At 37.5% G+C, this 17,753-nt stretch overlaps 1 protein-coding gene across 6 annotated transcripts in view; it reads left to right on the forward strand.

Moving 5' to 3' along the window:
- The window catches only part of EPHA7 (EPH receptor A7), a 167,694-nt gene extending 153,433 nt beyond the window's left edge, over window positions 1-14,261 (forward strand). For 5 of the 6 annotated variants that reach the window (XM_086608187.1, XM_086608184.1, XM_086608185.1 and 2 more), the window contains 2 exons: window positions 230-385; window positions 1,552-1,666. In XM_086608187.1, the coding sequence (XP_086464313.1) occupies window positions 230-385; window positions 1,552-1,666 (271 nt within the window). Of the gene's footprint in view, window positions 1-229; window positions 386-1,551; window positions 1,667-14,065 lie in introns of those variants that run through there. The other variant, XM_086608183.1, reaches the window with a different exon arrangement.
- The last annotated feature ends 3,492 nt before the right edge of the window (window positions 14,262-17,753 follow it).

The raw sequence follows: 17,753 nt of genomic DNA on the forward strand, positions 1-17,753 counted from the left end.
ACTCTGACCTTTCATCTTTTACATGAATAAGCTTAGGAAATACATATTGTGAGCTACAGAGTAGTCAAGAGCTATTCACAGAATGACCTAAACTGTGTATAAAGGCCTGTTACTTTCTACTCTTGACATATTTAATACCCCAAACTTATTTGACTCTCACCTTGATAAATACTCCCTGATGTTTTACTCTCTTTGGAAACAACTTACTTTCCTTTTTCCTTCTCCATAGACCAATTAGCCCTCTTCTGGACCAGAACACTCCCGATTTTACCACTTTCTGCTCCGTAGGCGAATGGTTACAAGCTATTAAGATGGAAAGATATAAGGATAATTTCACAGCAGCAGGCTACAACTCTCTTGAATCAGTTGCCAGGATGACTATTGAGTAAGTTAGTATTGGACATGTTTAACTTGCATTTAGGGAATTTCTAGGTAAAATAATGAACAATGTTCAACTCCAAAACTTTTCCCTGAGTACAAACATGGTACTTGGGGTTAAGCCAGCTGGTTTAGCAGCTGATGATGTTGTAATAGAGCATCCCATGAAAGGGCAAATACCCTGCAACCTATGTGTGGCATCACTTTTCTCCCTGTTTTTGAGTCCAATTGAAATAACAGCAAAGGGCTAGAATTTGAGGAAGAATGTGGCCCATTTCAAAATATGTATGTATGGGAAAAGAACCACTTTGCCTCCACTATGTAATTGGTACCTTTTTCCAGACGTATACTAGGAAGTTGTGGAATTTTCTTCTAATTGGCTGCGGGCTGTCTGTGTCCTGCAAGAAATGACTTTGTGTCAGAATAAAAGTCTATAGAAGCAAAACAATTTTCTGAAGGCAAGCATGGCCTGTATTGATGCTGCCATCTTAAACAGGTCTTCTTGGCACCCTGCAAACAACATTCTTGTCCTGGTGGTTGCCAAACACGAGTAATTCCTCTTACAGAGAGCAGTATTTTTCTAAACAATATTCTCAAGTTTGCAACCCTACTCTTATCTGCCTGGTATCACTAGGGGTCTCAGCCTATAACATGGGAACTGTCATCAGTCCACAAGCTTCTACTAGGTCAGTAGTACTAGTAGTAATGGAATTGAAATAGCTGCTCCTCTTTCATTTGCATGATGGGTATGGGTCAATATGCAAAGGGTTTCTCTAGGCATCTCTTTAGGAAGCAGAATATGATCCCCAAAATCTTGTATTTATACATAACTTTGTCCTGAAAGCCACCCAAAGTATTTTACAAGGGAATTGTCTCTTTCTTCAGGTATCCTTAAAAGCCACAGTAAAAGATTACCGTAGTGCAAAACATACTGGCCTCATTCTCATATGTGGAGACACATAATTACATGACACTTGGCATGTAATTGCGCGCCTCGCTGAGAAGTTGAACAGCACCTATGTGAACTTCACAGTACTGAGCTGAGGTTCCAGTGTAGCTTCAATGTTAGAAACCTGTAGCCCAGACCACTACATAGCTTTGACTCACAGTTGAATACCATACAATAGCAGTCTAAGTTTAAAAATTAACAATGTACGCATTTATCTTCCCCAGGGATGTGATGAGTTTAGGGATCACGTTGGTTGGTCATCAAAAGAAAATCATGAGCAGCATTCAGACTATGAGAGCACAAATGCTACATTTACACGGCACTGGCATCCAAGTGTGATAGACATTTCTCCCTTATGAGGGAGGTGACAGACTGAGAGAACAGCACTGGCCTTCAGTATATATGAAGTGCTGCTAGAAGACACTTGATTTCCTGGGTCCTTCCTGCAGTGAATAGAAGAGCTACAAGAAGCACCTACAGACTTGAACTCCTAAGTGCCACCAGAATTTATGAAAAGGGAATTAGGATCCACCAGTGGTGGCAAGGAAAACAGCAGTGACAATAAACAAAGTACTACCTGAATAAATATACAAACACCTTGAGCTCTCTAACCTCCTTTTTATCTAATAGACTTTTTAAATGTACATAAAAATTTAAAAAAGAATATATTTGTCAGATAAAATCATGATATTATTGTTGAATTCAACAAAATATTTTCCTTAAATCTGTGATTTCTGAATCTTTTTTTAATCATTTGTGTTTATTCTTCATAAAGACTTTCCTTTAGTATGATGTTTATATCTTTGGACATTTTTAGTGCTAATTCTATGACACATTACTACACTGGGTACCTCTGAAGGATTATCTGAGTTCCTAGAGATTAAAGAAGCATGACCAAGCAATGTATATCTGTCCAAACTTTGGTATCCTTTTGTGCCGTTTACTTTTGTTAAATCAGCACGGTATTGACATGGCTAGCTAATTGGCAGGGAGTCAGGAAAATGCAAGTTGCCAAGAGCTCTGATATTTTTTAAAGAATTTTTTAAGGTTACACATATACTATCTTTTAAAAGAAAATAAAAGAGAAAAAAAAAAAAAAAAAGAAAAGAAAAAAGAAAAGCAATAATGACCCCTAAGTAGTTCTAGGCACTTTTAGCAAATTGTTTGCAAGATGATTTTAATGGACTAGAGTGAAAGTGAGATATATTCTAAGATGTAAATCTACAACTGTAAACCTGCTGAGACACTGCTTTGAATGGACAAGTGATTGTAGGAGTGTCTCAGAACATGGGTGCAGTTCTCCAGTGTTACCTAAACCATTTAATCTGAGCACATCACAGTTTTTTTTCAGTACTCTGCTTTAGCAAATCTGAGAGAAATAGCTGGCATATATTTTATATGAGTTTAATCCGAATGCAGTCCAGCTGTCAGAATAAGGACATAGATTTTTTATGAGAACTGTAGAGCATGAGGCAAGGGGCAGTTCAAAATTTTCAAGTTTTTTACAAGCTTTTGCTGCTCTGAACAAACACACATATGTGTGCTCACACAGACACAACAGTCATTCATCAGGAACATAGATGCAAGAATAGTTGTTCAATGGAATATCTTTTTACACCATTTACTTATATATGAATTTTGTTTGATTAAAATATTTAGCTACCATAAGCAATAATGAACGTTGTCTTTACAGATATTGCAGGAATGTATATGAAACAGAGAGAAATGCTTTAAAAAAAATCTGAAAATTGTGAACTACCCTAGCAATGAAATACTGTACTTCCAAAGAGAATTGGGCTGCTTCTATTGATTTTGATAGAGAAAGATCCCAGGGATCAATCATAAATTGGTCTTGTTTGATAATGTGGGCATCCACACAAAAAACATAAAAAATGAAAGAAAAACCCTGTAAATGTTCCTTTGTAAAACTTGTAAATTTTATTTATACTGTCTTGTTTTGTACACACATTTATGTGTAGTGAGCTCTGAATACATTGAAAATGCACTATATTTTTCTATTTTACTTGCAGAGCATCACAAACAAACATGTATATTCAGTGCTACATAATGTGTTTTCCCACATTTAGGACCAAAGATAGTTATCAAAAACTTAAATGCATCATTTTCCCCCTCCTTTTTTCTCCCCCTTTTTAGGTCACTGTACAGTGTTGTATTTGTCATTTTATTTATTTGTTTCATTAGAAAAATCAGTTTGGTTATACTAATTTTTTGTCCCCCTGCCTTTGTTGAAGAAAATCTGTAAAAAGCTTTTAATTAGCATAATCCCGTTACATAGACACTTCCATTTGTAATCTTTGTAATAGACTGTAAATATATTTTTGGAACTATAATGCAATGTGCATAAGGTTTATTTTTCAGTGTCCATATATGATTGTTTATACAATTCACAGCACTTTACAGTCATGCTGAGAAGCCTAATTTATTGCCTGGATTTGGGCAAAGTAAGAAAAAACGGTGAATATTCTTATTCCGTATTAGATTGTCATTCAGTAGAAATGGAGTTATTTTCATGTATGCAGCTCAAAATGGTTTTTTAACTGCTAAAATTAATTTTCTAGAGATGCTGTAGAAGTAAGACGCAGAGTAGACTGCATGCCCAATATGGAAATTAGTGCACGCAAGCACTTGACCAAGGCACTTCATGTAGCTATTGGAACACTCTTAATTAACAAACATCCATTTTGGATCAAGACGAATGCTAAGTGCCTCACTACTGGGGTGAGCATCTGTGGGCAACTGCGCAGGGTGCTTGTCAGTTTTGCTGCTGCTTTAGGCACCCGGCTATGAATTTAGGAGTCTTCTGAGTTCAGACACCTGCTTCCTTGTAAATCTTGGCTATTGTTTCTAAGGGCTGGGTGATTAAAGGTGCGATGCAGCAATGCTGGTGTTGCTGAGAACCCACAAACCCTAAGTGCAAGAGAGTTGAGGCCAGGCTTCACCTTTAGGACTTGTTCTATATTCTGGAGCACAGAGGCCCAGAAACATGTGTGGTGACCTGGGCTCACATATGTAAAGTGAGGGCCCTATTGGTATTTCTTCCTTATTTTTCCCTTGTTTGATTTAAGCCATCTTCTTTGAATAGTAAATATATTTTAGCATTCGTCTATATACCTTGACTGCCTTAATGTTGCCACAGATTTTTACATGTTTGAAAGTGGTAGAGGAGACCCAGAAAGCACAATTGCTATCGATACTCCCATTGTATCTATCTGTTCAGAACATGACTGCAATTTAGAGCACATGCATGTAAATGGGTTTGTAACTGGTAGAGCAGCAACATATCGACATTGGTTGCAGTTCCTCACGTTCCAGGAAAACATAGTCCAGTGTAAGAAAAATAAAGTGCCAGAGAAAGTTGATAATTATGGGAGCAACTGAAGAAAAAGTTAGATCAGAGGGAGAATTAAAGGCTAAAGGATGAAACAAAGAAATTATCTCAGTTCTGGCTTAATTTTGTTTAATTTGGAAATTGTGCATCACTAAAGACAGATTATCAGGCTGTCAGTGAGGCCTATCTTTCTTGACTTTTTATCCATCTACAAGCATCTAAAAGAGAGATGCCTAAGACAAGCAGGATGAATCTCCCTCTGGGAATGCTTATCTCCATTACCTGTAGAGGGAACCCAGATGATTAGCTTAAATTAGGCGTCTAATGTCTAGATAGTTAAAGTTAGGTGAGGTGATTCCTATCCTATATCTCCCTGGCTGCTACAGTTTCCCCTGCAAACTGAGTGTCGTAGAAAGGCAGCTCCTCTACTACAAGTATGTCCCAGAACGTATTTAAACTGGGCTTTATACAGAGAGGTGATTTTTTTTTTTTTATTTAGAGATTTGTAACAGATCATCTAAATGCTTTTTGTATATGGGTATTAATTCTTGAAAAAAAAAATGTGATTGTTCTGAGGAAGACCTGCCTAGTAAATTACAGTTATTTAATATTTTAAATAATCAGAAATATTTGCTGACATACTGCTTCAGTCCAGAGGTTATGTGATCAGATATGATAGTTACTGTTTGCAAAATCGTGTTTATCTAAAGCCTTGTCATGTAAAAAACTCCAGGAGGCAAAGATGCTTAAATGTATCTCAAATTGAATGTTGCCCTTAATATCTCAATAATTGAGCTCTGTCTGTATTATTCTCCATTTAAAATGAGTTTTTAATATTTGTTTAAGCTGGAGTTATCTGGCATCCACTGAGGGAGTTTGAAAAAATGATTTTAAATTAAATTTGCTTTTCTCCACTGATAGTAATATACAGTAAATAGTTTCCACTGTTTTGAATGTTACAAAAACTATTGCTTTAATGTGGGGGATGAAGGGGTTTATTTTTGTTTTGTTGTTGGTATTTTTTTACATTTATTGGTTAGTAGTTGAAATAAAAAAAAATAATAATTTGTCCTTAACTTTCTAAATAATTCATATGTAGCAATTTTGAGAATGATTTAAATTCCGTGGCTTTCGGGTTACTACTGAGACCGTGATCATGTCACTACAACTGTAATACCAAGCAATGCTGAGGCACCCTGCTACAGGGGTGGGTTCAGCCAGCATTCTGTTGCCCAGTAATGGCATGAAGCAGTTCACTGGCTATGTGTGAGGAGTGAAGGCCAACTCAGCCAAAGAAAGAGTTGTTTCACCTTTTAAAACTATATACGTGGCACGTTAGCCGTAACACATCCTTAACGAATTACTTCTCTGCATGCATTTAGAAACTGATACGCTTATCATATGTATTTGGTTTTTTTGATGGGTTTTGTTGGTTGTTTGGTTTGTTGGTTTGTTTTATTTTAAACAAGTGACATTTGGGCTTCTTGTGGAAGAGAACAGTTCCCAGACAGGATGACAAGCCCAGTTTAAGAAAAGTACAATACAAATTCTTGCCTAACAGTAATGTGGCAGCAGGTGCTGCAGGGTTATTCAGGCAGTTGGTGCTATGATTTGCTGAGCAACTAGCACAGCAGGGTTTTTGCATGTTTGGGACCTGTTAGGATTCTCTTTCTGATGAATTAACTGATATGTAGAAATCGGCAAATTTTTTCCCCCACTAACTTGGAAAGGACTTGCAGATGGTAGATTTGGGATTCGCAAGACTACTCAAAAGTCTTAGCCTCAAACTAATTTCTAGTAAAACAAGAAATTCTGGGCAGCAGCCTGTACTTTCTGTCCTATTCCCTTAAGGGTTGTCAAACCCAGCCAACAATTGCTTTTAAACAGAGATCTTTATTGTTTGCATAGTGCAGCCTTCTATTTACTTGGGAATGGGCAATTCTGTAATTAAATTTCCTGCAAAAAGGATTGGGGAAGGATAGGAGAGGGGGGAGGGAAAATGAAAGTTTAAAAAAAAAAAACCACCCACAAAAAAAGAAAGAAAAACCCAAACCAACGAATGACCCGTGAAACCCAAAGTAACATTTTAGTCACATATTCCACATAGGAATTTGAAAAATAAAAGAGATTAAACTATAGGCGTAAAATCTGCAATATCCTGACAAAAGAGCAGTGACAGAATGCAAGCTACATTTGTGGGAGTTGGTTTTGTGAGATTTTCAAGTTAGGATAATTAACACAAGCATTTAGAGTAAAGTCTGTTGGGACAGACTAAGGGAAAAAATTAGTGTGTCTACAATATCCATGAAGGTCTCTGTGCAGTTTCAGGGCGCGTAATGGTCAGGAAGCTTGAAAGTGAAAGGAATCATATGGAGTTTGTATGCTGTACCTACCATGTAGGTTATGTCCAGTGAGAATATTAAAGATTAAAGGTTAAAGAGGAAAACCCTCGCTTTTGTACCTGGTGAAAAGTCAGAAGATGGGAGTGAGTGGAAAGAGAGGAGTGTGAAGCCATTCAGAATGTGTGAGGCTAAGTCATAGGGCTCTGCAAGACATTGCTGGCAGAGGAGTTAAGGAGTGTTGAGATTTTTTGTTTAAGTAAAGAGACACTGTTAATAAAACATACCTAATAATCTAGTGTGGAGTGGTTTCAGTACTCTGATTTTTCCTCAGGCCAGATTGGAATTTGTCAAAGAGACTAAATTGAGACAGATGGGAAAGCAACTGGTAATACACAGTTCATTCAAGCAGACTTGAAAGAGACATAAAAGGAGAATTTTACATTAAAAGCCTGAAAATAAAACATGAATTCATATTAATTTTCAGAAGGTTTTAAAGTAGTTTTGTTTAAGTCTGGGGTAATGATAGCAGATTTTAGCACTGATACTATATAAATTAGGTGAAATTAATGTCTAATTAGAGTGACCAGAAAAGAACCAGAAGTCAAAAATAGTTGATGTCTTGATAGACTTTGAAAAAGATGTGATACAGCCATGTGAAACTTGTTTAACCAGCCAAATGAATCTTGGACAAAACAAGACATAATGCCTAGTGCCAGAAGAGCTAAATAAGGAACAGAAAATCTATTCATCCATGGACCAAGACTTCTGTATTTAGTTGAACCAATAACCAATTGTAGAACTGTGCTGCTAATAATAATTAATACTAAAAGTGAACAACTACAACTTAGAGGCCATACGATGAATTGTAATGTGCCTAACACTGTATAAGACACTCAGTGCTTAAGCCATAGCTATGCCCAAAGACCTATGTGTGCTGCTGGTGTTAAAGTTCCATGACTCTGAGTATTTCAAGTCATTTATAAACAAGAGACATTAAAACCCCAAGTCTGTAACTAAAGCCTTCCTCTTTTGTGCCAAAAAAAAAGAAAAGAAGGAATGCTGACGAGTCTGTAAGGTCTATCGAGTGCAATAGAAATTAACTTCTGATTATTTCCTTAGAATTACTGACAAAACCATGAGTTTGTCTCTTACATTAAGAAGCAAACTTCCTGCTCCAAAGATGCCGTCTCGGTGAGAAGAAAAATCATCCATTATTTTTACTATGACATCCAAATCTAGCTTGAAAGAGGCTAGACTGAAGAATGACAGATAGAACGTATCCACGTTCATCTCTCACATTTCATGTCTGTAGGAAAATTACTCAGGCAATTTCTTGACTATCATCCAACCTGTCTTACTATGCCAGCTTCCACTGGCTTCCTGAAGGGCTTCATGTCTGTTTTTAAGATGTCTGCTGGAAAACATGTTTCAATTTCGTTTCCTCAGGGACCAACCAGCCTATGCCAAGAATGTATGTATAGCTTGAGAGTACGAAGGTGCAGGAATCTCAGATTAGTTCTCTCCAGCGTGTTCTTTTCAGTCATAGTCGTAAATTAAGTATGTTCTCCCGCTGAGGTTGCTCATAGTAAATTGCATGAGAAATCTGATTTGCATGGAATAAACTTTGTAAAATCATCCTGATACCTCATGAAGGCCACTCAGAAATGGCAGGTTTTAAGTGGAGGTTAGGATTTTGTTCAGAAAGTGAAAGAGATAGGTCTATGGGAAGTATTTGTGTGCAGCTTTCACTCCCTGTAAAACACTCTTCTTACCAAAGTGTGGAGCTTTCTGGATAGCAGATATCCTATATCACTTTCACTGAAACTAGACCATAAATGCAAAATCTATGAGTCCATAAGAATAAACAAATAAGAAATTAATTCTGTAACAGAATTAGACCAAGACTTCATCGTTTATTCAGTTTGGTCTTGGCAGCACTGGTGCTTCCACATGGCCAGTGGAAGAGTAAGGTGGGTCCAGACAATAAAAGAGGAGAATGGGATTGGGTGGAGTGAGGGGACTCTCAAGGTACCAAGAGAGGCTGAGAGGAGGTGATGGACCTGTTGGTGACTTTGGGCAATCTTTGTATTCCTGTTTCAGGATCTTTGAAATGCAGAGATTTCATTCTCTGCATTTCATCCCAGGTCCCTCTTCTGGCTCTTTTACTCAAGTAACTCCTTAAGTCCTCCCTTGTATTACTCTATACAAAATAGCAATGTCTCCTTCCCCAGTAGCCAGTTTTGTACCCTCATGGGATGCTGGAAAAGAAGACAATGTTCGATTCCAATCCAGGCCAGTATGCCTACAAGAAGAAATCGGGCCAGCAAGGCACTGAGAGCGATTCTTAAGGAGGATTTTCCTTTGATATCACTGGGCCTCAGTACCATAGACAAGTGATTGACTGCTATTGTGGAGAGAAAGGCTGCACCTTACTATTTAACTTCCCTACACACTCCAGTTCATCCACTGCCACAAGCAAGAAGGGAGGTGGGAAAGAGGAAAAAAAATGCTTTCAGACATTTCTTTGTAGTGTCTCTTTTGAAGAGAAATAGTTTTGTCAATGTCTGTCTACCTTACCTAAACTTGTGCAAGAGACAAATTCTCTTTGATGCTTCCTACTTGCTGCCAAAAGCATCCCAGATAGACTGTGTGCTGTCTGTTACAAATCTCAGTCATAAGCTGCCTCATCCCCAACGAAACCGCTTGCCTAGCATGGGGGTGTATTTTCCTGAGGTAGTTACTTGAGTATCATGAGTCCATGTTCGTTTCCTCGTGCAGAGATGCCTTGGGCTTTTGAGAGGTATTTCCCAGCCATGAAAACAATTTTTGCACTATGCTTTACTTCCATTTCTCACCAACTGGCATTAGTCATTAATACTTAACCTAGCGGCACCCACGCTTCACCGGGAGGTAAGTAGAAGATGACAGTGAGGAAGGAACATGTAGTACCCCAGTAACAACAGATGCAACTACTATCTACAACTAACAAACTTTGGTTCAGGGGCATCACTCCAAGTGGTCTGCACTGCAGAAGTCATTGGTGTTGGTCAAAACAAAACAAAACAAAAGTATGCGTTTTGGGGGGGGAGGGTGGCATTGAATACAGAAGAGCCGAATCAGCCAGGCTTACATGTGAGCTGCCCAGTAACACTAATGATACAAGCTAGTGGAGCATGTTTAAAATAATATTCAAATCTTTCTATTGGCAGTACAATCTAAGAGGGAGCTGAATGGCAGAAATCAAAACACCTGGTGAGGGGACCTTTCCAGAGCAGTGGGAGGAAAGAATTACCTTCTGTGATTTTATACTTCCCATGATGAATGGAGGAAAAGTCTCTTCTCATTCTTTTATACTATTATAAACCTATTTCTTACAAATTTTATGAAATTAATATAGCTGGATTAATGAAAATCATGTGGAAACTAGTGCTTTACTTGTGTTATCTACTTCTGAATTATTTGCTGGGAAAGAATGAAGATATTCCCTAGAAATATGACCTGCTTTCAGAATAGTAAAGTATCTTAATTGTGGAAAAGGAATAAAAAAAAAATCCTTACAAAGTAAGCCTTCAAAGCAGCTAATACCTTTTTTATGCTTGTATTTTGAAATAGGATTGTGTAAAGCTGAGTTTATCTTCTTTTTTTTAAAAAAAACATCAGATGCTGTCAAGTTATTTACATTTAAAATCCTGGAGGAACAGATATTTTATATTTCATAATGCTTTTACAAGTGATTGCATGATATTTAAGGTTGAATTTGCAGGTCTAAATTAACAGTGCTTCACTTTAGATACTAGAGAAACAGAAACCACATATCTTAACATACAGCCATGCATCTTCACGTCTGTCATTAAGCCATCACAGCATACTTTTGCAAAACAGAATATTATATTTGGCAGTGCTTGGACCACAGGTTCTGTTGTGTTGTTGCTATTTTTTTTTTTTTATTTAAGGCCTTTTGGTGAGGTAAGCCGTTGTTAGCTAAGATCAGTGAGCACTAGTAAGCAGGTGAATATGACGTAAATTGGTAGAAGCCATTTGCTGAAAGTATGGACATATCTCACAGAGCTGACGTCCAGCTGTTACTGAACTCACTCTCTCTCCTTGTCTAGCGTAAATGCCAGACTGACTCCTCTCATGCTTATTGACAGCTGGATCTTGGCTACCCATAGTTCAGGATACATAGCTGATGGAAATGTAGCATCCATCTGACATCCTTTTACATCTGTTTCCAGGAAGGCTCACCTTAGGTTTTTTTTGTGATTTGATGAATGGCCTACTTCTTTTCTGAGAACATGGAAATTTTACATATCTCTTGCATAAGAAAGGCATAGAAAGAGTAAGACTGACTCTACCGCTTTGGGCTGTGATATTTTCAACCTCTGTGTGGGAAGGGACAGACTCTATAGGTATTCACATACTGGCAAACACTTTGAGCTGCAGCTGCTTGCCTGGGAAAATGTTGATTAGGCTAAGCTTAATCCAAAATTACGTCTGAAATTCTTTCCTGCACTGTACAGTCTTTCCCTTCCTGAAGAACCTTTCCCTTCCAGAAATTCCCTCTTTCTTACTCTGAAATTGATGTTTAGGCCACTTCTCTGGGAATGAGGAGACTGTTGTTCTGAGTAATATATTTTTTCATGGAAGAGGTTGAGTGGCCTGTCATGTCACAGAAGAGCTAATATCTTGGTCTGCAGGCATCGCACTTTTCCGTATAATTCTGCCATTGCTCAACTACTAAATAAAACGCATATGATCTCTTTGATCCTTCTTTTACATGTGTTTCCTGGTGAAAAGATGAGAAGGATCCCTGAAAAAAAGTTTCCTCAGGACACATCCAAATTTACTGCTGAGATAGATGATGGCACACTCAGGACCCTCTGAGAACTAGTTCTTATTAGGTTTCCTTTCTGTAGAAGTTATGACATGAGTGGTAACTTGTGCATGTGCTATTTTTCTCTCATTATTGGCTACAGGTATGGCCTTGGCATGCATGAGAGACTGGATAAATGTGTACTAAATCTGATCATACAGATACTCAACCAAGAACCGAAGCCCAATCCTCATCTCAGCAGGGTTTATCAGCTGGTTTATCCACTGTCTTTGACTGGCCTTCAGTTTCTCCAAACTGTTTCTATCTCTTCCCAGGGAGACAGAGTATCTAATTCAGGCCTGAAAGGACACTGGACAGCAGGGCAGCTAGAAATGAAGCATTATGGTAACAAGTAGCTAGGTCATACAGATGCAAGGAAATTACCAAATCGATTTGCCATGTGTCACACACAGACCCTCATCTCCTAATTGTTGATGTTTCATACTTGTTAGCTTGCACCTGGTCTCTGCTCTGGTGAAACCAGTACTTGGCAGTGAGAACCAGCTGCAGCTCAGAGTAAAGCCATGCCACATCCAAGGTATACATACACCATCTCATGAATCTCTTGGTTCGGAGACCTTCATCCTGGTGCTGACCAAAAAAATGTCAGTAGAGACAGAGTCAATATAAATGTAACCTGAGGTTTTAAATATCTGTACATCTAAGTGCTGTTTGTGACTACCACTTGCCTTTAGCTTTGAATAAATTCACATGTCAATCATTTTTCCTAATTCAAAGGCTTGCTTGCTTTCAAAATAGTAAAAAGAAACTATCAGAGTCAAAAAAGTCTTCCTTTTGGAAAGGATTTCTCCTCAGAGTTCCTTTTTGCTGCATTCTTTTCTCACACATTCCTTGCATTACTAGAGTTTCAAAGGGCAGGTGCAAAAAAACCTAATAGAAGCGAGATTTAACTTAGCTAATACCTTCTCTTCATGTAAAATTAGTCCCTAGGACACTACACTAGAGACAGAAAAAAACATTCTGTCCCTGCTTCAGATTACTTCCTCTAGCTTTCCTTTCTTTTTTTTTTTTTTTTTTTTTTTTACTAAGCCTCAGACATTATGGCTATTAGTATCATCAGATCCTCTTCTCAGCTTATCATAAAACATCTGCTTCCATTTTGTCCAGTTTGGTGACAGAGATGTATGGCATGCTATAATGTATTAATAATGCTCTTCTCTTGAATGAGTATCTTCCCTTTGATTCACACTGTTAAATAATCTAATCCATGTGCTGGAATGACAGATACTACTTTGGAATCAAGTGTAAGAACATTGGTTGGTATGGCAGGGGAAAATGCCTCTGCTGGTTTATTTTTCTTTAGTATTAGTGTTATATTTGCTTGTCTCAACGTCTGTAATAAATTGCTTTTCTCTCAGGAATTTTCAAATAATTTAGTTAAGAGATTGCTAACCTTATGTAAAATAATTTCTACTCAGTCCTGGCCTGCATCCATTAGTCCTACAGCTATATTGTTTTAGAGATTTTGTATGGCTAGCCTGTCACTAAATGTACAGTAAAATCCACATCTTTTTTCTTTCCTTTTCTAAGTTCTGGGTTGTTCTTTTTTTTGGCAACACTTTAATATAAATGTTGTCTTGGGGGGCCTAATATCACATAATGACTGAGACAAGTCAGTTAAAGTGTTTTATAAGATCCTTCAGCAATACCGAGCGCTTCTTATAATATCAGTTAAACTAAAGGAGAGTCTACTTTATTAGTTTACCTGCTAGAATCTAACTACCACGTGTATGCTTTTTTAATTAAGCAGAGTTTAAATTGAACACACCCATTCCACCCTTTTCCTGCTTCTCTGTTTTAAAGAGTTATCTACGTCTTCTCCCAGTCCTTAATTTTATACCCAAACACTCATCTGAAAAACTGCACTTCATTCATTTATTTCCTCTATTTCCAATACTGAAATTGTCAAGTATACCCTGTGGCTCATTGAGATCCAGCGTGAAAAACAACTACATTTCCTTCATGTTAGAGGTGTTTGCCTGGGAATCTTTGGGTTTATTGATGTTTACCTAGCTAGTCGATGAGAATTTTTGTCAAGTAGTGGTGTATACATGGCAATGACAATGATAGTGTAATTTGCCTCTATTACTTCCTGATATCAGGATTCTGCTGCACTGCCAATTTCATATCTGTTGTTATTATTTGTTTGACAGAATCAAAAACATGCCAGGTGCTTTGCAAAACAGAGAACAAGAAAAATCCCTTTCCAGAAGAGATGACAGCCTGAATAGAAATGGCATAATGGCAGGAGACAAAGGAAGCAGAAAGGGGAAGCAAAACAAGAGTTATAACCATAAGATCATGAGATTGGTTTGGAGGCACAGTGAACGCTATGAGGCATTTTTTTAAAGCGCGTGAGGACTGTAGTTGGGATTAGAGAATGGAAATGTAGAAAAGAAGCATGGAAAGGAATGGAGAAGAAGGGAGGAACAAACTGGCAACAGGAGGAAGAGTAAACAGAGGTGTATGGGAGAGGCCAGAACACACACCTGACAAACTGAGGATTATGACTAATGCCAAGAATGAAAGACCACATCTGAAGAGCATGATGATTTCAGGAGGATGGTGAAGCAGGACATGGCGATGCTGCTAGGGAGAGAAGAGCCGGCAAAGCTGCCCTGGAAGCCTGCCCTGGAAGCGTCTCACACTAATATAACCCTGCTTCCCCATCTTCTTTCTAGCTCCCCTCTTATACACAAAATACTTATATAGAAGAGCAAAGGAGAAGGAGAAACAGCTAAAACAAACATTTCCAAAGATCCTGCTGGGGAAGAAGTTTAAGCTGGGATGACACAGATTTACTCCTACTGATGCTGCTGCTGGTAGTAAGTGGCAGAGAGCATCCTGTTTAGCCTTTCTCGTGCAGACAAATCAATGGGAGTCCTTACCACTACTTACAAACAGGCCTTGCTGAGACATACTCAGCAGAATTATAATACTCCAACCAAACCAGGACATTTTAAAATGTCCTTTCATTCTAGATCAGAAAGAAGCAGAAATTATAACATTCACAGTGAAATGGAAACAGGGAAGAAAAATATTTGAGCAGTTTCTTTTAAAGCTGAAAATAATCATTTCAGTATTACAGAAAAATATAAAGGAGATTTTGTTCGTTGAAAAAAATACATTTCATAAAGTTTCATGAAAATGTCTGATAAAATTGGGAATTATTTTAATTATGTTGGATTGGCTTCTTTTTGTTGTTTTTCTAGAAAATTGGTGTTCTTTTTAGAAGGAAGATGGAAAATTGCCATTTTCAGTCTGTTAAGACATTTTAAACTACCCTGATTTCCAAGGTAAGAATTCTTCAGGAGTAAGAAAGCTGCAAAGTGGCCAGTCTATTCTCTTACTCACTTCCTTCTCCTCTGCTTCGATGATCAGACATGTCTAATGATTAGGCTGCAAAGAGCAAAAATAGTTTCTATGTCTCCTTGAGAAAAGGCATTTTGCCAACTTCTTTAAGAATTATTAACTAGACTTGCTTAAAGGAAGTCACTTTTTTTCTGCACACTATGTGCCCATTTAAATCCTCCTCACAGCTCTTCCATTTTGCTGGGAAAGTTGATCAGAAAGCACACTGAAAAATCTCAGATCTTTCTGTCTCCAGTTACATTGTTTTTAGACATAGTTAGAAATTGGCAGATGTACTGGTATGACAGATGAGAGACTACTGTTGGTAATGGAGTATTCTATTACTTTGGCAAATATAGACACTTTTTACTTGGTACTTCTGACTGCAAAGTATTGATGTTTAGGGTACAGTAGGTATTATACATTGTATTTTTTCTTACAAGTTTTAGAGGAAAGCATTGGATAAATTTTCTTCTCCTTGAGGGTAGCACAGCTTCACATGAGTCATTCATCTTGAGTGTCCACCAGAGTGATATCAAGTTGGTTGTTGTGACATCTTATCGATATGATGCCCATTTTTAGTCTCTTCTAGCAGTGGAATGATTTAAGTATTGTCCAGTGGAGATAACGGCCTCATTTAAGAATATCTTGATGACTCTGGAGAGGATTCAAATAATTCATCTAGACGAAGAGGAGACAATTGAAAGTCATAGCTGAAATATTACCAAAAATCCTTAACTGGTTGAGTTGAGTTTGTCCATCATTTGCTTGAAGATTTTGTTAAATGGTGGCTTACTGAATTCTTGAATGGCAGAAATGGACAAGTATATTTTTTTTTATTGTCTTCAATTTTAACTTTGCTTAAGTTAATTAAACTCTTGTCACCTCAGGGTACCATTTTAGCAATGAGGTTTACAGGACCTACTCTGTCAATGCAGAAACTTCAGCTACTAAAGAACATACCAGGTATAGAGAGTTAACGCAATGCTCAGCAGTGTTTGAAGAATCAGGCCTATCTTAGTAATTTCTCTCCATCATTATTGAAATAATAGTGGGTTTAAATCAATAGCCATGGTGTCAACTTACAAAAGCTATCCTGCTTAAATTCCCCTTACAATCAAACGTAGTTCAAAGTTTTAAACGGTCCACTCATCGTTAAAAACCAAGAGACTGCAAACCAGTGTCCTAGTATCTCCCCATAATACAGGATTTTTTACATATCATTTTTGCATATTTGAAAGAACACCATTAACTCAATTGTATACAACTTTTTGCAGTAATAAACTCAGTATAAAGCAATATCAAAACATAGTTAGTATTTTTACCAATATTTAGCCAAGATCCAGATTTTGCATAATTTTACCCCTCCTCCTGGCATGATAGCATATATGGAAGATGTGTGTACCTATCTTTTGGCCCTGAGAGAGGATTCCACTGTGTGGCACCTTCCCACCTTCTGCTACAAAAAAAAAAAAAAAAAAAAAAAAAAAAAGAAAGAAAAGAAAAAAAGATAATTTCAGTTGTGAAAGGTGGCATAACCTCTTAAAACTGCAGTTTGACCTACCTTCTGAGTTCAGACGCTGAAATGGATGCATAATTTGGGAATAGATTTAATCTCAGCTACCTCAGTAGCCACATGATGTTAAAGGAAAAGGCTGGGGAAAAAAAAATATATATATATATCCTGAGAGTAAAGAACAACATGATTATTTTGCCTATAATTTTATTTATTTTTTTTTAATCTTGCCTATACTTCTCCTGCCAATCCTTTCCTATTTTTATCTATTAGCTTTTCCAAGAAGACACTTGACATAAAGTAAGAACAGCTGCACTGACTCAAACCATAAATTTACACAGCCCTGTGTACCTGGCAGGTGTCCTGCCTTGGTAGGGGTACAGTCCTGCCGTTATAAGGCCTCCACTGTCCCCTACAGACCAGGGACACGTTCAGCTGTTGACTTCCAGACATCTTCAGGGTTCTGTATCCAATATGTACAGTTCAAATGCTTCCTAAATCAAGGAGTGCACTGTGTTTAATAGTCTAAATTTGTCCTAGATCTTGTGAATTTACTTCCTCCTTCTGTCTTGCTTTCTCTCTCTGTCTTGCCCTTCTTTCTTCTGAAATAGAATGACCAGGGCTGCATGAATTATTCAACATAAGAGTGTATGATGTATTTATACAGTGATATAGCGATACAGTGTATTTATACGGTAATATATACATGTTTTCTATTTTGTTTACAGTTTCTTTCTTAATCATCAAAATACCCTGTTTGACATTTTTACTTGATACTGAGTGCTTGACTTGATGTTTTCAGAGAGCTGTCTAATATTCATTATTTTTTCTTCTCAAGCAATAGTTAATTTGTAGTCCCTGCCTGTATATGTATAGTTAGACTTATTTTTCCCTTGTGCATTTCTTTCTGCTTTATCAAATTTCATCGCCACTTTATTGCCAATGGCATTAAAAATTGTGAAATCATTATGCAA

The sequence above is a fragment of the Tauraco erythrolophus genome, chromosome 2, assembly GCF_009769465.1.
Source record: "Tauraco erythrolophus isolate bTauEry1 chromosome 2, bTauEry1.pri, whole genome shotgun sequence".
Classification (NCBI taxonomy): domain Eukaryota; kingdom Metazoa; phylum Chordata; class Aves; order Musophagiformes; family Musophagidae; genus Tauraco; species Tauraco erythrolophus.